The 24,314-nt window shown below is 44.5% G+C and overlaps 1 protein-coding gene across 3 annotated transcripts; it reads right to left on the bottom strand.

Moving 5' to 3' along the window:
• Window positions 1-3,688: 3,688 nt before the first annotated feature.
• Window positions 3,689-17,979, bottom strand: LOC139760161 (uncharacterized). 3 transcript variants are annotated; one of them, XM_071683071.1, is made up of 6 exons: window positions 17,835-17,979; window positions 17,513-17,648; window positions 7,284-8,174; window positions 6,856-7,044; window positions 5,679-5,950; window positions 3,689-4,213 (listed from the first exon to the last, which is right to left on the bottom strand). In XM_071683071.1, the coding sequence occupies exons 3-6, from the start codon at window positions 8,166-8,168 to the stop codon at window positions 4,057-4,059; spliced, it is 1,503 nt and encodes a 500-aa protein (XP_071539172.1). In that variant the 5' UTR covers window positions 8,169-8,174; window positions 17,513-17,648; window positions 17,835-17,979; the 3' UTR covers window positions 3,689-4,056. The 3 variants fall into 3 exon arrangements, with proteins under 3 accessions (XP_071539172.1, XP_071539170.1, XP_071539173.1); XM_071683072.1 differs by lacking the exons at window positions 3,689-4,213; window positions 5,679-5,950; window positions 6,856-7,044; window positions 7,284-8,174 and adding exons at window positions 9,181-10,663; window positions 11,463-11,599; window positions 14,155-14,349 and having other exon boundaries at window positions 15,544-17,648; XM_071683069.1 differs by lacking the exons at window positions 17,513-17,648; window positions 17,835-17,979 and having other exon boundaries at window positions 3,691-4,213; window positions 7,284-9,173.
• Between the last annotated feature and the right edge of the window lie 6,335 nt (window positions 17,980-24,314).

A 24,314-nucleotide genomic window follows, 5' to 3' on the forward strand; every position in this document is an offset into this window, starting at 1 on the left:
GATGAAGGTGGTGAACGGCTGCGCCTCCTCTGCTAGCGTAAGCTGCCAGTATCCCAGTATCGCGCTCATCGTGGTGAAATATTTGGAGGCCAGGGGCGACCTCCATGATGGCGCTGCGAGGTTTGGGGTTGAGTGGAGGTGACGTGGACGCCTTACTTGCGCTTCGGTGCACTTGATTCATCACGTCTTGAAAATGTAGTTGCTGCTGAAGGAGCTGTTGAGTGGCTGTTGCTGCTAGAGGCGTTGTGCTTGCAACTCTCGGCGCTCGTAGTCAGCCTGCTGAGAGGCGAACTGTTGTTGGCCTTCATCATGTCTACATATCTCTCCAACGCTGCACCGCCGGCGGCACCTGCCTCCTCTCTCCTTAGAACTCACCCGACGACTACCACTGCTTCCGTGGATTGCCGGGCACGGCAACGTTGGCTATGGTGACTGATTCACTGGTATCAGGGGATCGGGTTGACAATACGGGGTCCTGAGGTGGGTTATGAACACAATACCACCCTGGGGCTGTTACACTCACAGCGAGAGGCACCTGGGTAGGTCACAGCAGACCACAGGCGTTGGCTGACGCTTAGGGGAGGCGGATGACACAAGTAATGCAGGTCGGCGGGGAGTGGAGATGGTTATCATGGCATTATGGTGTACTGGGGTGGCTAGCAATTTCTTGTGTCACTGTGTCAATCTTTCTACACCACTCCTCGACCCTCCTGAGTGCGCCATGTAGCAATGGTGAAGCAACGACGCTGGTGAAGACGTGAAACGTACGCTAATCCACAAACAAACAAGACACACAATTGAAACAAGATGGAACGACTCCACTGCCCAAGAAGTTACCGCATCTACCGACAGAGTGCATGACGCTCGTCCAAAACAAGAGGGAGACGAGCGTAATACATTATTAACATTACATGTAAGGATACATAATACCTAATATGATACATAAAGATACATAACATACATTTCTCTAAGACTTGATGATACTATGTTTTTCGTCTCAGTACATAGGAAAAAGGGAGGAAAAATACTACCCACGTATCTCTTGAAGGACCCTCCTTGTATTTCACTACCTGAGGTCTAAGGAATACTACATTATCAACTACTTGTATTATAATTTCTACATCATACGACAGAGGTATAACGAATTCTACAGGCATACACTTGTCAGTGTTGGTTACTTAACAATGCCGCCTTGTGTATCACACAAGCGCTTTATAAGTAACTACATCATACACTTGTAATATTCCTACTGCATCATACACTAAGAGATGCAATGTATTGATTATGGTACACCATACATAAGGCGACCTTGTTGGCTCTACGTTAATAACATTCATTACTTATGCTACGCCATACACTAGAATCCTTGCGAGTTCTACATTATGAACTTGTACTAATGATGCTACATATAATACTACAGGTTCTACGTCATAAACACGTATACTATAGACCTCTACGTCATAAACACGTATACTATAGACCTCTACGTGATGAACACGTATACTATAGACCTCTACGTGATGAACACGTATACTAGAGACCTCTACGTGATGAACACGTATACTAGAGACCTCTACGTCATAAATTCGTATACTAGAGACCTCTACGTCATAAATTCGTATACTAGAGACCTCTACATCATAAATTCGTATACTAGAGACATCTACGTCATAAACACGTATACTAGAAACCTCTACGTCATAAACACATATACTATAGACCTCTACGTCATGAACACGTATACTATAGACCTCTACGTGATGAACACGTATACTAGAGACCTCTACGTCATGAACACGTATACTAGAGACCTCTACGTCATGAACACGTATACTAGAGACCTCTACGTCATGAACACGTATACTAGAGACCTCTACGTCATGAACTCGTATACTAGAGACCTCTACGTCATAAATTCGTATACTAGAGACCTCTACGTCATGAACACGTATACTAGAGACCTCTATGTCATGAACACGTATACTATAGACCTCTACGTCATAGAAACGTATATTAGAGACCTCTACGTCATAAACATGTATACTAGAGACCTCTACGTCATAAACACGTATTATTTACGCTACATTATACATTAAGGACCTTGTGAGTTGTACATCATAAATCTTATTCATGCTACATCATATGCTAGAATCACTGTAGCTGCTACAACATATGCTGCACCAGGTACGAGAGACCACGTAGGTTTTGGATCATGAATATGTATTATTTACACCACACTATACCACAGAACCATCGTAAGTCCTACAACATAAAGTAGCTCCAGCGTACACCAGAGAACCTTGTGGGTTCTACATCATAAAAGTGTGGTAGTAATGTAATTGTCTTCTTTTGAATTTAGGGCTTTAGCCTTCCACATATATCCATTAAAAGAAATGTTCCCTGGAGACCATTGTGTTCTCAGCTGTTGATGTCATTTGACTTGTCCCACACATCTACTACGTATCTACCAAGAAAATAGATAGTGTTTAGTATCTGACTCTCTACCGAGCTCCCATTCAAGGCCTCTCGACGTGACACTTTCCCTCCCTTCACTCTCGAATGACAAGGTCAAACTCACGGCCGTCAAGTAACTTGCAGATGGTCATCATCATCATCATGGTCATCATCATCATCGTCATCATCATGGTCATCATCATCATGGTCATCATCATCATGATCATGGTCATCATCATGGTCATCATCATCATCATGGTCATCATCATCATCATCATGGTCATCATCATCGTCATCATGGTCATCATCATCATCATGGTCATCATCATCATCATCACCATGGTCATCATCATCATGGTCATCATCATCATCATGGTCATCATCATCATCATCATGGTCATCATCATCATCATGGTCATCATCATCATCATCATGGTCATCATCATCATCATGGTCATCATCATCATGGTCATCATCATCATCATCATGGTCATCATCATCATCATGGTCATCATCATCATCATCATCATGGTCATCATCGTCATGGTCATCATGATCATCATGGTCATCATTATCATCATGGTCATGATCATCATGATCATCATCATGATCATGGTCATCATCATCATCATCATGGTCATCATCATCATGGTCATCATTATCATCATCATGGTCATCATCATCATCATGGTCATCATCATCATCATCATCATGGTCATCATCGTCATGGTCATCATGATCATCATGGTCATCATTATCATCATCATGGTCATGATCATCATGATCATCATCATCATGATCATGGTCATCATCATCATCATCATGGTCATCATCATCATCATGGTCATCATCATCATCATGGTCATCATCATCATCATGGTCATCATCATCATCATCATCATGGTCATCATCGTCATGGTCATCATGATCATCATGGTCATCATTATCATCATCATGGTCATGATCATCATGATCATCATCATCATGATCATGGTCATCATCATCATCATGGTCATCATCATCATCATGGTCATCATTATCATCATCATGGTCATGATCATCATGATCATCATCATCATGATCATGGTCATCATCATCATCATGGTCATCATCATCATCATCATCATGGTCATCATCGTCATGATCATCATCATGGTCATCATCATCATCATGATCATGGTCATCATCATCATGATCATCATCATCATCGTCATCATGATAATCATCATCATGGTCATCATCATCATGTTCATCATCGTCATGATCATCATGATCATCATCATGGTCATCATCATCATCATCATTCTTCCTTCCTTTTCGCTGGACTGCTTCCCTCCTTCCTCCGCTCCTCATCTCTCTCACTGGCACGACTCTGATGGTTCACACCTGTGATGCCGGTGTGAAGGGGAGCGGGCCCAGGTCAGAGCAGGTCATGACCAATGGCTTGTGGTGTTGTACGTGGCTGAGGTGTCCAGGTCAGAGCGGGTCATGACCAATGGCTTGTGTCGTTTAACATGGCTGAGGTGTCCAGGTTAGAGCGGGTCATGGGGGTGTGAGCTGTCGTGACGTTGTACATGGCAGATGTGTCCAGGTCAGAGCAGGTCATGAACTGTGAGCTGCCGTGACGTTGTACATGGTACCGGTGTCTAGGTCGGAGCAGGTCATGAGCTGGGATCTGTCCTGCGGCCGGAGCTGCAGGAGGATGACCAGGTAGGTCAGCACCGCGCTGGCCTGATGGACCCACGTCGACCGCCCCAACCTGTGGTAGGGAGACCTGTTAGTACACCCACCTGCACATATGGGATATACCAGGTCACTCACAGGTCATGTCAGGCACTCACATACACGCATGGGTCATGTTGGAATACTCACAGGTCATGTTGGAACTCACTCGCACTCATGGGTCATGCTGGGACATTCACAGGTCATACTGGAACTCATTCACACTCATGGGTCTTGTTGAAGCACTCGCGTGCACTCATGAATCATGTTGGAGCACTCGCGTGCACTCATGAATCATGTTGGAGCACTCGCGTGCACTCATGAATCATGTTGGAGCACTCGCGTGCACTCATGAGTCATGTTGGAGCACTCACAGGTCATGTTGGACACTCACTCGCACTCATGGGTCATTTGGGGCTACTCACATGCATCGATGAGTCATGTTGGATAACTACGCATTCATGTTGGGGCACTCATAGGTCACTGAGTTGCACTCATGGGTCATGCTGGTGCACTTACTGACCACTCATGGCTTTACTGACCTTAAACTATTCCTCTCTGTTCACTGCAATGTTGCTTCTCTCTCCCTGTCTTCACAGACATCATTTCGGTCTGACTGTGGTCCTGCCACTAAGGACTGGACCCATGCAACGCCTCTGGCTGTTTGCTTCCCACAGATTGTGTGTGGAGGATAGCCATACTAGGATTAACCGTTATGATGCCTCTTCTCCTTAAACAGCGAAATCATAGAAGTCTCTTCCTTCAGTCGTTTTTCCTTCTTCTTACAACCTTTCCACCAGTTAGAGGCAGGTCAACAAACACCTTAGAATCTATGATCAGTTTCCTTATTTCACGTGTAATTTGGTTTTCTTTCTCTGATATCCATGATTTAGACATGTTTCTACCAAAGCCATTTCGATAACCATGAAAAAAGTCCAGTTTTCCAAAATTCAATATGTCTTACCTTAACTTCTTGCATGTATTTACCAAACGGTCAGAATACTGCTAAGTCTACATACCTTGGTTTACTTTAGTCTACCAACCTTATCATACACTTCTTCCAGGAGAGTCGACCTGTTTTACTTCAGTGTGAGTATGTCATATAATACTACAGGTTCTACGTCATAAACACGTATACTATAGACCTCTACGTCATAAACACGTATACTATAGACCTCTACGTCATAAACCTTCGTCTATTGCTAACTTGTCTCAACCTATTGTCTAAATGTCTTAACAGTTAGGCCGTCTTATCTTACAGCTAGTTGTTCGTACCTTGCGCTCAACCTCTCCTACCTCGCAATCGACTTCTATTACCGTATAATTTACCTATCTTACCTTACATTCTATCCATCTTACCCTACAGTCTACCTATCTTACCCTACAGTCTACCTCTTACCCCTGCAGTCAAACTACCTTACCCTATAATCTACCTGTTTTACCTTAGAGTCTGTCTACCTTACCTTACAGTCCTGGTGTTCCATATTGTAACAGTGGCTCACCTGTTCAGTCCCCAGATAGTGATGGACGGGGGTCGGGCCTCAAGGCGAGAGGTAAGGTTGTGGAGAGCTTGGCTACACTCATCCTGGCCGCACCCGTTCTGGTCACACCTTTCGTCCTGTCCACACTCAGTTTGGCCACGCTTGACGCCCTGGACACACGTATCGCTCTTGCCACACTGATGTCCAATGGCCAAGTTGTGGCCACAGTTGCCGTGCTGTGGACGAAGATGAGTTCTCAAGGCCTCCCGCAGACCACTTAGGACGTTCTCGTGCTGGCGGGAGAGAGATAATGTGTGTGTGTGTTTAAGATACATCTTCTCGAACGAAAAAACGAATAGAAACATCCTCTCACCACCCACGGCATCTGAGATGGAGCGCTCCGTGAAGAATTCCTATGACAATAACGAAGATGTGTTGGGGAAAGTAAACTGTAACCCTGAGGACCCGGGATCGAATCCCATAGGTGCGCAAGAACCCACTGAGGTTATATACAAGCCCTTTGTTTTCGATGAATTCTTATGTACTGTGATACACAACTCATTTAAGCATCCTTCCCGTGAAGCTTGCCGTTACTCGCTTCCCACGACTCGCATTTGCCCTCTTTACATTCCTATTGGCCTCCTGCCATTTTCTCTTGCACACTTCCCAATCATCCGCATTCCTTCCGAGCGAGTTACTACGCTTACTCCTATTCACTCACGGCAAGCCAGTGATGTACTCAGCGTCGTCTTTGGGAGACACAATCTGACACCCTCCTCTCACGCAGGTGCTCAGGACGAAGAGGTACAGAGTATCTGCTTATTCTGCACAGCGTCACACTCGAGCTCGAGCCATCCTGAATCGAGGTTAAGAGACTAGTCTACTCTACTGCAGATCCCTGTATCCTTCTCGACTGAGCTTTTCCTCCTAAGCTTATAAACTTTCCTCGTGTATACAAGCGTCGGGCAAGAAATTATCAGAAATGGAATAAACTCAGACTCTTCATCTCGTGTGTCCTTAAGTTCACTCACTCTCCCACCTCTTCAAGGGACATAACCGAGATGGTTATTCACAGACTGCGAATCATACAAATCTGTGCATGAGCAGAGAGGAGAAATAGTTTCCTAACCTCAAAGATCAAAAATTGGTATGCTGAAAACTACTCTCTCTCTCTCTCTGTGTCTGGAGCAAGACTCACCGCCAGCTGCAGGTTGTCACCGAACACACTGACAACGTAGGACCTAAGCAAGACATGGATCAGAGGGGCGAGTAAGGCCACCCCCATGCCCAGGCAGCCCGGGCCACGCAGCTGGATCAGCCCGTACAGCAGCGACATCATCTGGGCCACAAACAGAGTCAGACGTATGTGCAACACGTAGGAGAACACCTGAAAAGAACCCACCTTTGTATACAACCTCACACCGGGAGAGACTCGAAGGACCTCATATTTGATACTGTCATTAATGCTGTTTTGGGATTATATAGCATTGCTGGTACTTGGGGGAATATATCTACTGAACGACATAGTTCATGTACCACAAAATAATTGGTATCCTTCATGTGCTGGTAACAAACATATAGCAAGTAACTTCCATGAGTCAGACGTAAAAGAGAGAAATTACTGACCTGATTATGTTTAGTGACGAGACGACTGAGTGTGAGCCAGGAGCTGGCCACCGCTTGCACTTCCGCTAGTGTCCAGCACTTGATCTCACCCACACGGCGTGCAAGCTTCTGAAATGACGTCTGTAGAGTATCAATAAAACCACACATGTAGTGGTCCAGTAAGCTGGGGACAATCGAATCCAGGATGACAGGGACCAGTAGATCCAGGATGCGGTCTGCTGGGATCGGCAGTAAGACAAGTGTGGCGTACGTGTCGACAGAAGCAAAGAGAATGAGGCAAAGCAGGTAGTACTGGGCCTTGTTGTGTCTCACCATCAGTCCAGCTCGCCGTAGGTCTTCCATATAGTCGACCATCTTCTGGGCGTTGACGATCTCCACTACACAAATCATGACCATGAATATGCAGCCGAAAATGACCGGCATGATCATGATGATGAGGATGTGGTTGATGTAGCCCTTAGAGAACAAGTATGTGAGGTTGCCGAGCGCTACAGTGCACGACATCAGGTAGAGCACGACAGCGGGCACGATCCTCACCTTACATACAACGCAGGTACCATCTTTGCGTTGATGGACGAGATGAAGACCCATGATGCTGGCGCATAAGAAAATCAACCAGTGAGAGACGTCCCGCTGGTCGCTGGTAGAATCCTTCATCACGTTGCCGGAGTGCTCGTCGACCTGCTTGAAGACCACAGTGGCTAGGCTTGCACTCTGAGCAGCACATACGGTCTCTAGTTCTTTCTCCACTTTTTCTTTCTTCTGTTCTGTGTTGTGTTTCGTTTCATCCTGTCTATTCCCACACTTTTCTCCCGTGTCACTCATTAAGGTTCCCTTTGTCAAATTAACTGCAGCAAGGCTTTTATTCCCCCAGATCTTTACCATTATGACCTGAGGTTTAGATAAACTGGGTGTTGCAACGAACAGATTGGTGGAGCAAAGAATACTGTGCACTGAGATAAACCATATGCTGTCCAGGTTAAGGTAATATAGATGGTAGACCATGTGCTATCCTCTGTAAGGTGATATAGACGATAAACCATGTGCTATCCAAGGTATGGTGATATATCTAAGCCATGTGCAATCCTATGTATGGTAATATAAATGGTTAACCATGTGCTATCCTGGGAAGGTAATGTGGATGATAAACCATGTGCAATCCTAGATAAGCTAAGATAAACCATATGTTATCCTAAGAAAGTTATTATGAAGGTAAAGTTTATGCTAACCTAGTCAAGATAATGAAGATAAACCATATGCTATATCAGGTAAACTATTATATAATATAAACCATATGCTAACTTACGTAAGACAAACACGCTATATTAACAGGTACATATGATATATATATATATATAGGAGTGTCGTGATAGATATACATGTCCTATATAGATCCACAATGAAAATATTTCTATATTTGATATAAATGTGGTTATACTGCAACAATTCCTTTGGTATACAAGATAACATTTATATCACTCTATAGGAATATATGTCCAAATGGATAACATGAGGTAAATTTCTAGGTAAGGAATATATCATTATATAACACATGTGCTATCCTACCTTGCTTTAACATATACATGATGAACTCGGATAGGTATTATGTTTATCTACTATACATGCTTGGGACGATCCACTGGATGAGCCAGCATGTGCCCTAACTTTATGCTTTGAGGAGCAGAACTCAATTGCTAGGCTTATCAGACCTGTGTCTTACACTAAGGTAAAACAGAAAATCCTGCGGCACAATGAATAAGGCAAGAGATCTTTCAAAACCTCTACATTTTTTCCTCTTCCTCGTAATTCAGTCGTAGATAAAAACACCTCTCAAGCTTACCCATCCCAGAACAGAAACCCTGAAAGAAAACTGCAAACATGTTGCTCCGACCCATCACTTCCCCCTATACTCCATTTTTACATCAACTACCTCGACCTTGCCCTCACCGTAACCCATGATTATCCGTCGAAGCTGCTCCATTGACTTACACACTTTCTGCAAAACAGATATTCTATCCTGATTTGTAAGTCCAGGAGGCTGGGGATCAAGCTATCACCATCTGTCTCAATTGTTGACTGAAAAGAACTGTTTTCAAGAACTATAAACTTTGGGTGAAGATCGCTGGAGGGTTCCGGGGTGTGTGATCAAGAGAAATTCAGGAAAAAAAAAAGGTCAGCGGATAGATCTGCGGGCTTAACCCAAGTGCTCCATTGTCCGTCATGTCTAAAAAGTATCTATCGTAATGTTTACTGATGTAATAGTTTACTCCATAAATGTCAGCGAAACTGAAAGAGCAAACACAACACGTTATGTATTTAGTAGGTTAGGCGCCTGTTTAGGCCAAGAACAACCAAAGTCATTACGGTGGTCTACGTCAATCCACCAATCAAAAATATAAACAACGCCTTCAAATGTTAAAGGATGATTGTTAGACAATAAATTCTTACTAGGTATATGGCCCATGTTTGCCTTTGAACCGAGAGGACATTTCTGTACTACATAATAAATTATACATAATATTGCGATAAATACACATCAATATAAAATTATCTGACGACGGTTGTTCAAAGATTTCTTTTTTTCTTTTTTATCGAAAAACAACCAATGTCTTTCGGGAATTTTGATGCAATATCTTCTTTCTGGATCAGCTGCTCAAACGCACTTAATCTGGTTGGTTTATACTGACTCAGCCCAATATTGGCTATGCCTAGCAGATACTCAACGTGTCAAAATGTCATTTGGTACAGGCAAATGCGATATATGGGCGGAGGTCTGCAACATTCACTTCCAAATCAGTTGATAGTGAAATCTTAACAGATGCTCAAATATACTTAGCTCTATGGTCAGTTGAAGAAAAGTTCATGCTTATATTTCAAGTGATAATTCTTCTGTGTCAAGACAGAAATAATTCTGCTGATCGCACTTGGAGAGATGAGCCAGCATGTCCTCAGGTTTGCGTTGTGGTTTGTATTAGAAAGAAATGGTGATAAAATTCTAACAGCAACGAAGATCTGTTCTATGAAGGTGGGAAAGCACAAACACACACACACACACTACACAAGAGCAGATTCTATTGCAATGCGTTTCCAACTGTGGGGCATTTCTCTGTCACGCCCCGCACTAACGGACGGACGAATGATCCAGCGTTAAAACGATGTTATATCTGCGGGTGTGGGGCAGTGCGAGGTGAGGAGGGCTTCATCAGTAGAGCATCCAAGACGCCTCCGTGGAGTTACTGAAGCAGTAGTCGTAGCGCGTCATGCAGTGTTGCCGCTCCCCGCTCGTGAAACGCCAGTCGCTACGAGAGCAGAACTGCAGCAGCACCAGTGCGTACGTCGTCACCAGGGACGTCAGAGAGACACACGTTCGGGCGGACAAACTGCGGGCGAGAACAAAGGTTTATTGTGGATGACTATCTGTACTATCCCTCCCTCAACACTCATTACATGCATTTTGCCACAGGTATGTGTGTAGTCTTACAGCTCAGTGTGTGGTTACAAGCGTCCAGTTGCTAGGATAATTCAGTTGCTGAAAGCCTCATACCAGGGAGTCAGACTTGAAAATAAGGTGGACTAAGCCTCAGACTGGACTGCGTGAGTTGACGGGATACTTGGAATGCTCCGACAAGGATGAAAAGTGTGTGCAGCAAGCGGGGGGATGGTGGTCCACCAGGCCAAGTCCAGGAGTATGGAAACACCTCACCCATGGTAGTGATGAACGGGACACAATCCAGGTGAACTATGGTTGACTAAATTCATAGATGGGAGGAGCAGGTGATGCAGGATGCGCATGAGGAAAGGAGGTAACCAAGCTAAGGAAAGAACTTAAATATTTCAGGTCTAAGGGTTAATTATCAAGAAACGTAGTTCGGAAACAAAGCAACAAACTGAATGACTGAAGAAAAGAAAGGATATTCAAACATCCAGTAGCATCAGATGAACGATGAACATATCACTTGTAGGTAGAGTGGACGCATACCCCAGTCCATAGGTGGAGTATATGATGACACGTAACTTGTAGTGTCCATGTAGGTGACAGTGGTGGTTGTCCCGAACACAGTTCGACCTGTTTTAACTGCTGACTTTTTCCGACCTCAACAAAATCATGCAACTACCAAGTGTGGTCCGTAGGCCATTAGTGCTTACACACTTCAGCCTGACATGTCTACATGAACTGACCTGTCCATACCCCAGACGTGTACAGCAGGAGGCGCAGCTTCCATCCTGGCCGTCAGGTAGATCAGCTCCTGGTGCTGGTGGGTCGCTACCTTCACCGTATAGGCTGCCGCCCTGACCGCTGCCAGCAACGCTTCGCCCTGCACACACCACCAGGGGTAACCAGTGTCAGTACAAAGGAATACTAACAGCTACAGACCTCTGGGTGCTTTCCAGAGTGTCTGTAATTATAAAGGAGGCCAGAAGCAAAGGGGTCAGTGTGGTCAGAGATGGAAAGGAGATATACGTGAAAATTGTATGTGTAACTGAGGCGCCAATATCATTCGTGGACTTGAAGCGACGCCTTCAGCCCATCCAAGGTAGGCTTTGAGACGTCCTAAGTTTACTTTCTATCACCTTTATGGCGTCTTTCCTTAAACGTATCTATGGTGTTGCTCTCAACTACTCTTATTGGTAAAGTATTCTGTATGTTAGCAATCGTGTTGAAAAAGACTTGGCTTCATTCGAAGACGACGTTTTTCAAAATTCGTATCCATTGCCGTGTATGATATGACAAACCTAGCCCTGATAACTTCTTTGATCGAAAATATCAAAACCTTTGCTACCATTCAGTATCACCTCTTACACCTCTCTAAATTAAATCAATGCATCTGTTGGATGGCTCTCATAGAATGTGTTTCTCAGTCCGCTGTACTCACTCTATTCTCTGTATGCCTTTTTAAGAAGTGACCAAAACTGAGCTCAGTATGGAGGGTAGGGACGCACCAGTCAGTGTCTAAGAGTGACGATTAGTTTATTCGACTGAAATTCGAATGTTCTCCCTACAAAGTCCTAGAATTATGTTCGCCTTTTTCTACCATTTCTATTCGTTACCGTTTTCCATGATTAATAGACAGGATGACTGGGTAATATCGTACGTGTAATGTGGCTACGATTTTCTTTAAGCAATATACACTTCACACTGATGCTTACATTGACGAATTTTCTATTGTTCGCATATTTTTCTAACTTTAACTACTCTCGTTTGTGCCATCTCTTTAGAAAACAGGATTTACTTCACACTGGTCCACTATTTTGGTTTAGTTCTAGGAAATGACTGGTATACACTGCACACTTGATCCTTCTACCTAATTTTAATGTCATACTGAAGCCTTCCAAGCTACGTAAATCCATATTGTTTTCCTTAACCATGTCATCCCAGCTTATCTTATCAAGAACAAAACAAAGATTAGAATGTGCAAGTCTAAGCTTTGATATTCTTTCACGATTCTTTGTGTTGATAAGCATTACAAGCAATGTTGAAAGTTACTTCGTGTGAATTCTTGATTCATAACCAAACTTTTCTCCAACCACAACGAACCAAATCTTATACGTTCACATTACAAGTAGGTTTCTCAACTAACTGTTTTAGGGCATTCATCAAGCAAATTTAGGTAAAGTCTGAACTCAGAGCCACTGGAAAGATTCTCGCCCAACTTAAATACCAGTATTTTGAAATCTTCCATCATGATAAAAATAGAATATAATTCTCGTTTACTTATGGCGTCCGTACGGTGGCTTTAAACTAATCGTGCTCTTATTTCATTCCGACAGTCATCTTTAATCTAAACAAAAATCATATAAAAGATTACGTTTTTTCAGTACATGATTGAGATTAGCTTTAACCAAGAGCAAGACACCACTACATACTTGGTTTCCTTTGTCACTGTCAATTGACGTGTACTCTGGGGCTACATATTTGGCGTGTAAACTAATCCTAGTATTATTAACTCGAGCAAATCTTTAGTTTCCAAATGAAAAAAAAGAATGTGGATATCATCAAGAGTTAAAACATCAACTTTAAGTTTAAGGAAGAAACCACCACCTACTTTGCTACCTCTGTCATGTCACTCTTAAATACATCATACACTGGAACTGCACACTTGGCAAGGAATTCCTTATTCGCATTGTCTAACCAAGATCTCATACCCTATGTTCATCTTTATGATAACTTCTCGGAGTTGCACACTGGTAAACAACTTGCTTAGAGAGTAAAAACAAGTTGTCTAAAAAGTTGAACGTAATTTAAGTTCCTCCATGAGCAAATTTTGTACTAAACTGTCGAGTTATTGAGGTGTAATTTATTTCCTGTGAAAATCGAGATGTGGATAGATCTTTCAATCTCTAAGTAACAGTTAAAGTAATCTTTGGGCACTACTCGAAGCACTTTCAAGTATCACAGGTTTTATATAAGACAAGCATGAGAGTTACGTGAATGTAGTCCAAACTAACTCCATTCAGAGAGAGAGAGAGAGAGAGAGAGAGAGAGAGAGAGAGAGAGAGAGAGAGAGAGAGAGAGAGAGAGAGCTTGTTTACTCCAATGTACACCTGCAATCATGCATCATTACGACAGTGATCATCAGTATATGAACATACTATCATTAGTTGCGCTACCTCGGACTTTCAACAATTACGTAATTACCCCCTTAATGACCTCCTACACTATTACTAACTACCGTCAGTGGTTGTTGGTTACGGCTGAGGATCAGTCAGCGAGGCCAAATCCAACATCCTTTTAGAATCTAGATCAACATCATCTTCCTCTACTTTCCATGAATATAATTGGAAAACCTGTTCCTGTGAGTGTGCACTAGGTTGGCTGAGTCCCCCCACACACACAGTAGAAGGTGTCACAGAAGCCGTGTGGTTTCCTCACCGAGGAGAGGAGCCTTTCCCCCATCGTGCAGAGGAAGCCAAGGCGCAGGGTGACCTCGAAGTGGGGAAGCGACGTCAGGACCACAACGGCCAGGCACCCGCTGTCCCACCTGCTCATCCCCCACAACACGAACAGGTATGCCATTGACTGTAGCGTCAGGAGCAGGAGCCGCAGGTGCACAGTCAGGCTGAAGATCTGCAGAGAGAGAGAGAGAGAGAGAGAGAGAGAGCCATGTTAGACACCGGGCATACCATGCCACCAATACATAGTGATTTACCTAATCACACACACACACACATATATATATATATATATATATATATATATATATATATATATATGTCTCCTTTTCCGACGTTACCCAGGTAGCGCCAGGAACAGACGAAGAAAGACTGCATTCGCTTACATCCATTCTCTAGCTGTCATATATAATACACCAAAACCACGGCTCCCCATCTACAACCAGGCCCCACAGGTCTTTTCAATGCTTTACCTCCCGAGTCTCCACATGCCCTGGTTCAGTCCACTGATAGCACGTCGACCCCTGTATAAAAGATCTCTTCAATACACTGCATTCCGTGGACGCCTTTCGTCCTCCTGCATACTCAGGCCCCGATCGCTAAATATTTTTCACTCCATCCTCCCATCTCTAGTTTGGTCTCCACATTCTCCTTTTCCCCTCCACTTCTGACACACATATCCTTTTTTGTTAATCTCTCCTTGTTCATTGTTTCAAAGTGTCCAACCTATTTCAACACACCCTCTTCAGTTCTCTCAACCACACACCTCTCTTTTACCCTTTTAACAGTACTCGATCAAACCACCTCACACCATGTATTTGTGCTCATACATTTGATTTCCATCATAGCCACCTTCCTGTGCACGTTCTCATGTGTAACTCATGCCTCATATCCATACAACAACGTCGGGACTACTATACCTTCAAACATACCCATTTTTGCCCCTTGAGATATCATTCTCTCCTTCCACACATTCTCCACTGCTCTCAGAGCCTTCCATGGTTCCATTCGCACTAATCCTCCAAATTTTCTCCATTCATACACCCCCAACTAACCTGTTCATTTGCCCTGCTAAACCTAACCTTACTTTTATCCACATTTATTCTCTCAACTTCCTCCTTTCACGCACATTCTCAGAATCAGACACTAATTTCTTTATTTTCTCACTCGATTCCGCCATGTGTCATCAGCAAACAACATATGAATCACTTCCCAGGCCTCCTCATCCCCTACAGACTGCATACTCGCCTCTTTCCCTCTCCAAGACCCTTGCATTTACCACTTAATTCAGCCTTGGGCTCCAGGAGCCTGGAAAGGGATCTTGGGTGACAGTGATCATTATCAATGTTGACATGATAAAGTGACAAACCTTGTTATGTATGTCGAGCAGCTTTTTCAGCAGGATCCATTCTGCTGCCACAGCTTCCACCTCCTCCGTACACCAACTGGTCTGCGTGCGGACCTTCTCCGTTAGTTTGGTGGTGAAGGTCCTGAGCGCCATGATGAAGCAGCCCATGTAAAGGTCCAGGACAGAGGGTACGAAGCATATAATGATGATGGAAGGCAGGGCGGGCAGGACGTACCAATCCGACAGCAGAAAGAGGGAGCAAAACCCGAGTACCAGGGCGTAGGACACGGCGCCTCCTATGATGAAGCGCGTCCGAAGTGTCACTGGAACCTTCAGAGTTCTCAAGGCAGCCATGTAACTCATCATGCGACGTGAGTGACGCAGCGACTGGATGTAGGCGAACAGACTAAACCCACAGCCGAACACGAGGGGTATCTGCATGACCAAGAACCAGAACGGTGGATGCAAAGACAAGGTGTAGGCGAGCAAGGAACCCTGGTTGGCTAAGATGATGAGGCTGCAAATCACTAGCGGAACCATGGCCCGGTGGTTGAAGATGTAGGGCTGCTCCTCACCCTTCTTAGTGACAAGGTGGAGACCCACCAGCCTGGCAAACTTGATGGTGGCTCCATACGCTTCCTCCATCGGCAGTTCTTTGGCAGATGCTTGGCTGGATGTTTCCTCTTCTCCTCCATTTTTGTTAGATTCTAAACACAAGTTGCCGTTCATCTCAGCAATATAGACCTGGTCGAGGCTAAAATTATCACATGTAGTGATAAAAAATATCTTTTATCTTGAAAGTTATCTAATTCTGAAGGAGGTGGGTGAAGCAACACTGTCTCTAACTGGAACACCGAAGCTGACGGTTGAGTTGAGGCGCATCATATGACACTGGCCGACCCCGGCACCACCAGCTCGGAGGTGCCACTCACCGTCTTATCATGGGATGTTGGCTCAGCATTAGTGTGTACTGCTGAGGCTACAGAGCCGAGTCCTCTACAAACACTCGAGTACCACACTGATTAGAATGCTAATGAATTATGCAAGATCTTGTTGATATGTCTTACGTTCATTTCCGTTACGAAGGATCTTTTTTTTCTTTTCTTTGTGTTCAGTGATCTTGCAGAGGCAGACAACAGCTGAGACAAACGTTGTGAAAGACATGATAGCGAGAAGCGACAGCATCATGGCTCCGTCATTATCCAGGCTCCTTCCACAACACTTTATCCCTCTTGCCTACACAACCTTTTATAACAACTGTGATAAAACAGAGCCCAATTAATAAGCAACACAATCCTCTTGCTCCCCGAGTACTTTTCCCGTCAGGTCATAACAAAAACGTATGACATTTTAATTAAAAGAAAACCAGAATACTCCAGCTGAATCATGTACTCCACCAGCAACTAGTAAACATCATATACAAACGTCCCAGAAAGACTGTTGGTGTGCGATTAATCAACCTATCTCCCCAGCACTAGGCAGGACCTTAACATTACCTCCCCAACACCAGGCAGGTCCTTAACATTACCTCCCCAACACCAGGCAGGACCTTAACATTACCTCCCCAACACCAGGCAGGACCTTAACATCTACCTACCAACACCAGGCAGGTCCTTAAAATCTACCTACCAACACCAGGCAGGTCCTTAAAATCTACCTACCAACAACAGGCAGGTCCTTAACATCTACCTCCCAACACCAGGCAGGTCCTTAACATCTACCTACCAACAACAGGCAGGTCCTTAACATCTACCTCCCAACACCAGGCAGGTCCTTAACATCTACCTACCAACACCAGGCAGGTCCTTAACATCTACCTCCCAACACCAGGCAGGTCCTTAACATCTACCAACCAACACCAGGCAGGTCCTTAACATCTACCCACCAACACCAGGCAGGTCCTTAACATATACTTCCTCAACACCTGGCACGACCTTCAAATGTACATGGACCCACGTCAGTTGTTAGAAAACATAAAGAATGTTACAACCTAGTCTCCCCTCCTGAGGCATACGGCGTGGGGGTCGTGAGCAGCTCCATAGTCGTGCTGTGGCTGCATCTGCAGGAGCACCAGCAGGTAGGTCATAACCGCTCCCATAGTGGCCACGAAGGTTCGTCCACACAACCTGGCGCAGAAAACATTACATACCCTCCACTACAACTATCAGCAAATCCTACATACTTAATCTACGGATTACAGCAAGGGTTATCAAATCGAACTGAATATTCAACTCGCGTTCGTCACAATTTACCTCACGAGGGAAGGAACGGAAGTATGCACATACAGAGGCTCGGTAATGTTAGCAACTTACTTATCCATGCCCCAGACCTGGAGGGCGAAGGGCCTGATCTCCATACGTGATAGAAGGGTGTGGAGGCAGCGACGCCCTACCTCAACGTTGACGCGGTCGACACTCTTTACACACTGCTTCTCCGACGATGCGCACAATGATTCGCGCATCCCTGCTAGCACGCCTTCGTACTATGAAAGAAATTAATGTACAACACTTTTATATATTTTCCAAGATTTCTCAAAAAGCGTATATAGTTCTTATATATAACACTGTATGTTTGATGTATGGCATGACTTTGGACGTTGGACATTAGCTCTTGTTAGCCATTTCATACAACATGAGACTTACACAGACTTTTAGGTAGCGGTAGGCGTGCAGCCTTTGCTTAACGTATAATACGATATTTGGCTTAATGACCATTCAACAATTTATAATCATTGAAACTAACAGAATACTATAGATGCATCTGTTTGTAAAACAAAAACAAGATATGAAATATTTGACAATAATGAATGGATTTTGCCTTAAATAAGAACTCAGCAATCAATGGTCATTAGATCCAACACCATACGTACACTTACTATAATTCATGTTCAACAGACAGTATGTTTTGCTTGTGTACTAAACGTATGTGTCATATTTGTATAGTACGGGGAGGGAGCTCTACACCCGTGGGGACCCATCTATCGAACATTCTCTACTACCGTGGAATCTTTTTTTTAACGTCTTTATGTTGTCTGCATTCACCACATCCTCATTCGTTTTACTACGGTCGTTCACCGCCCTTATCATATAATGATACTTCGCATGTATATATATATATATATATATATATATATATATATATATATATATATATATATATATATATTTACAATATGCTTGCTTAATCTCATGTTATATCCTCTGGTTGCTTTATTCCTACATCCTTCACTGCACACATCATCAAGAGGATTCGAAAATTATCAGTTTGTCTCCAGTCATTCCTCACTTTTCTCTCTTCCATTTTGGGCAAATTCAAAGCCTCTAAGCTTTTCCCCTGTACTTCAGATCTCTTAATTGTGGTGCCATCATTCATGACTTCCTTTCTGTTTCTTTAACTGCGGTGACCAAACTTGAGAGGCATACTCTAGTTTGGTCTTCTGTAGAATATGGATAGCTTGTTGAACTCTTCCTTATTCAAGTACAAGAATGATATTCAGATATTTACCACCAAACAGTCTGACTCCTTTACTGTTTTCCTAATGTGGAACTCCAGCTAAAGAGATGGGACGCTGTCGATTCCCTTTCTTATTCTCTTGTAAAGACAGACGACTGTATCTTGGAGGTGGAGAGGCAGGCTACTGTATCTTGGAGGTGGAGAGGCAGGCTACTGAATCTTGGAGGTGAAGAGGCAGGCTACTGTATCTCGGAGGTGGAGAGGGAGGCTATTTTATCCGGGGAGGAGAGGCCGGCTACTGTATCTGGGGAGGAGAGGCAGGCTACTGTATCTGGGGAGGAGAGGCAGGCTACTGTATCTGGGGAGGAGAGGCAGGCTACTGTATCTGGGGAGGAGAGGCAAGCTACTGTATCTGGGGACGAGAGGCAGGCTACCGTATGCAGGCTACTGTATCTGGGGAGGAGTGCCAGGTTAATGTGCAGGCTATCATAGCTAGGGAGGAGTCTGCTCTCCCTCGTAGGGAGGACACTATACATAAGTGGGTATATGTGAGGGAAGAGGGTGCATTACGGATAGGTTGTTACACTAAGGGGAAAGCTTGCGTAATGAGGAGGTCACTACAGGTGAGGCAAGGGTATGAAATGACTGTACGTAAGTCACTGTGTCAAGGGGCGATGTTTGCTTTCATTGTGTCCCATTTTCATTACATTTACATAGACTGAATTTCATCAATTTGAATAATAAAACTTGAACCTGTCGAAGTTCCATTTCAATTTGACATAACATTACTCGCTGTTGACTTCCCTCACGACCTTCAAATCATCCGCACAACATATTCACGTAGGAGTCCAATCTTTCTGCCAAGATAATCATCTATCAAGAAGAGCAATGGTGACAGAAGAGACCCCTGCAGGACTCCACTGGTAACTTCAACCCGTATGAAGGAGGTTCCTTTCACATTAGTCCATTGTTCCCTCCACCAGGATAGTATTTCGTCCATTGAAATTGTTTCCGCTACATTCCAGCTTGAAGATCCAGTTCCTTTACCAGCCCTCTGTGTTACCGTGTCAAATGCTTTCTGGCAGTATAGATACAGGCAAACAACCAAGGCTTTCTTTCTTTTGTTTTGTCTAAATCGGAGCTGACTCTCTCACAGAATCCAAGAGGTTTGGTGGACCTGATCTTCATCGAAAATGTGCTGTCTCACAATCAGGCAGATTTCTGATCATCTTTTCCAGCGCTGTGCAGACCACGCTTATCAAGGAGACCCCAATCTTCACACTCGTCTTTCTTAAAAAGAGGCATGACATTAGTGGACAGGTGGACTCCCAAAATTTTCCCCAGGTGTTCATCATCAGGTGAGTCTCTTTGAGTAGGTCTTTCTCTTCGATTAGACTCCCGTGTAGGAGCTTGGGGCCACACTGTCATCCTGAAGGAGGCTGAACGTGTAGGGCATGAGGCCACACTGTCTTACAGAAGAAGGCTTAATATGTAGGGCGTTGGGGCCACACTGTCATCCTGAAGGAGGCTGAACGTGTACAGGTACTTAATGCTAATACTCAGCAGGGATGGAACAGTGTTAACTCACTGTGTTAAGGAGGGACTCGCCGGCGAGGCACACGCACAGGAAGCGGATGATGAGCTCGGCCAGGGGCACGAGTGAGGGCAGCAGCAGGTTCAGGCACGACCCCGACGGCTGTACCAACATCAGCGAGAAGGTGAAGGTCATGGCCTGGATCATGAACAGCACCAGACGTTGGAACAGCGCGTACTGGAAGACCTGTGGAGGAGAGGCAGGCAACTGTATCTTGGAGGTGGAGAGAAAGACGACTGTATCTTAGGGGTGGAAAGGCAGGCTATTATATCTGGGGAGGAGAGACAGACTACTGTATCTTGGAAGTGGAGAGACAGACGACTGTATCTTGGAGGTGGAGAGAAAGACGACTGTATCTTAGGGGTGGAGAGGCGGGATATTATATCTGGGAAGGAGAGACAGACTACTGTATCTTGGAAGTGGAGAGACAGATGACTCTATCTTGGAGGTGGAGAGATAGGCTACTGTATCTTGGGGTGGAGAGCCAGGCTCTTGTAACTTGGGGGAGGAGAGGCAGGTTATTGTATTTGGGGAGGAGAGGCAGGCCACTGTATCTAGAGAGGAGAGGTAGGCTACTGTATCTGGGGAGGAGAGGTAGTCTACTGTATCTGGGGAGGAGAGGCAGGCTACTTTATCTGAAGAGGAGAGGCAGGCTATTGTATCCGGGGAGGAGAGGCAGGCTACTGTATCTGGGGAGGAGTGCCAGGTTAATGTGCAGGCTATCATAGCTAGGGAGGAGTCTGCTTTCCCTCGTAGGGAGGACACTATATATAAGTGGGTATATCTGGGGGGAAGAGGGTACATTGCGGGTAGGTTGTTACACTAAGGGGAAAGCTTGCGTAATGAGGAGGTCACTACAGGTGAGGCAAGGGTATGAAATGACTGTACGTAAGTCAGTGTCATGGGCGAGAGGAGAATGTTATATCTTGGGGATATATCAGTACACTGTGTATATATATATATATATATATATATATATATATATATATATATATATATATATATATATATATTCTTGAGTCCACAGGGAAAATGAAACACGACAAGTTCCCAAGTGCACTTTCGTGTAATAATCACATCATCAGGGGAGACACATGAGAGAAATATAAGTCAGTTGATATAAACTAAGAGATGTAGCTAGGACGCCATTTGATAAACTGAGGTAGACGCGCTGTCAGCAGACTGAAGTAGAGTATGTGGAGTGTCCGTGGTAAATAATGGGAAAGGCCTGTCGGGCCTGGATGTGGCTAGGGAACCGTGTTTTCGGTGCATTACACATGACGGTTGGAGAATGTTAGCGTTTGTGGCCTTTCTTCGTCTGTTTCTGCCGCTACCTCGCTAACGCATGAAACTGCGACCAAGTATGAAAGAAAGAATTCACACACACACATACACACACACACACACACACACACACACACACACACGAGGCAAAGGACTTTTGTTATGTATTGTTTGTGTTCCAAATTCCATCGGATGACCCTCAAGTTGAGACGAACCTTGTTGTGTTGGTGGAGGAGGTGGCACAAGCGCAGCCACTGCCCGGCCGCCTCAGTGACGTCCTCAGCGGACCAGCGTTCGATCCCCCTCGTCCATTTGCCCAGCTTGGCCAAGTTCGTCGTCAGGAGCAGCACGAAAGAGAACATGAACAGGTCTATGAAGCTGGGGACGAAGGAGATGATGAAGATGGGGATCAGCAGCTCGAACAGGAACCCCTGTGGCAGAGGGGCGGTGAGGAAGAGGCAGGCGGTGTAGACGAGGGAGTAACCTGCTATGCCAACTATGATGAACGGCAGTGAAGACCTCCTTCTCACTGTCATGTGGTTGGCTTCCAGCGCTGTCAGGTAGTCTAGGTAATTCCGGGACTTGGAGAGCCACGTACTGTACCCGTAGAAGCCGAAGGCACAGCCGGAAATGACTGGTATGATCATGATTCGCTGGTAGTAAGACGCCCCCGTAAAAGAGAAGACGTATTGCCCGAGCAACATTCCCGCTACCACCATCAGGAGGATCAGGGAGGTGGGTATGAATCTCCACCGTGATATCCTGTACCGTCCGGAGTCCTCCCTTGTGGCTATGTGTAGGCCGATACAAGCGGCCACGCCGAACATGACGCTGTAGGCCTGGACGAACGGTAGTTCCCCTTCGTCCTCCTGCGTCTGCACGTTACCTGCCTTACCTGTTGACTTGGTCGCTTCTGGAGCCTCGCCATCGTCCCTGCGGGTCAATCTTTCGTCCCGCCATAACTCCTGCTTCTACCTGTACACGACCAGTGGCACCTTGGTCGACAACATAACCCACCACAACTTGTTGCCGTGGCAGTCGTAGGGGGAGGAGAACCTGTCCTCGCGCTGCGAGCAGAGACAAGAGCCGCGTCCTCACACACACACTGGCCAGGGTGACATAACCCAGACCCAGAGCCGGGTGAGAGTGGCGGTGGCGCCAGACGCGGCCATGTATGGCTGGTGGCGCCGTATTCGACAGCAAAAATAATATTGTTATCTTGGTCGTCAAGTGTATGCCTAATGGCCTGTACCACTTGTTTACTTACGGTTTATGTAAAGATGGTTTAGCTAGGAAATATAACAAGATTATTTGTAAATTCAGGAACTTGAAAACTAAAGTTGGTCAATTTATCAGTCAATTCATCTTGTTCTGTATCGTGTTCTGAGTCAGTCATTGTAAATATTTATAGTCTCAAAACCGACACACACACACATATATATGTATATATATATATATATATATATATATATATATATATATATATATATATATATATATATATATATATATATATATATATATATATTCCTATGAGTCCACGGGGAAAATGAAACACAAAAATTTCCCAAGTGCACTTTCGTGTAATAATCACATCATCAGGGGAGACACAAGAGAGAAATATAACAGTCAGTTGATATACATCGAAGATGTATATATATATATATATATATATATATATATATATATATATATATATATATATATATATATATATATATATATATACGCACGATCCCTCCGGCTGTAAGTGGTAAAGCCGTAAACAACGAGTCATCGGACATAAAGAAATCCAGCGTTGTCAAGGATCTTCCAACCCTAAGAGGAGCTCCTCACCTTCCCCTGAACCTTCGCTATGCGGAGCGCAACACTGAAGCTGCAGCAACCACATAAAAGGGATCTTGAGGATACATGATGATACACACATGTACACGAAGGCTTTAGAACCAGTCACTCCTACACACAAACCTCATACTCCATCCACTGATCCTATACCTCCTCCCATACTTCCTCATGCACGGGTCTTGAGCTACTCCCCAGCTTCGTGTGGTCAGTCGTATAGACCATCTGGCATGTCTCCTGTCGTAAAGGATTGTGCCCCTGAACTAACTCCGATTCTGACTCGTCTATGTCGTCTTTATCGACTAACTTATTAAGGAAGGATGAACAGCTGGGTGGACTGTGGAGCGGCTGCCAAGACTAGGATTCGAACCAATGCGGGTTTGATGGAAGGCGGTCCTCTGCATGGTTGACAGACAGTAACGGTAACTGGTACACCGTGGAGGTCCGGATGTCCCTGCATGGATAGTAAATAATGCCTCTTGCCTCAAACATAAAAGTTCACTGCAGTAATGAACAATGATAATGACCTTTTCACATTTCAAGAAGAAAAAAAAATACAGATGTCACAAATGATGTTAGGGATTTTATTTGTCCGCTGCCGTAGGGCAATGAAACAAGC

Source organism: Panulirus ornatus, chromosome 35 (genome assembly GCF_036320965.1).
Source record: "Panulirus ornatus isolate Po-2019 chromosome 35, ASM3632096v1, whole genome shotgun sequence".
Taxonomy (NCBI): Eukaryota; Metazoa; Arthropoda; class Malacostraca; order Decapoda; family Palinuridae; genus Panulirus; species Panulirus ornatus.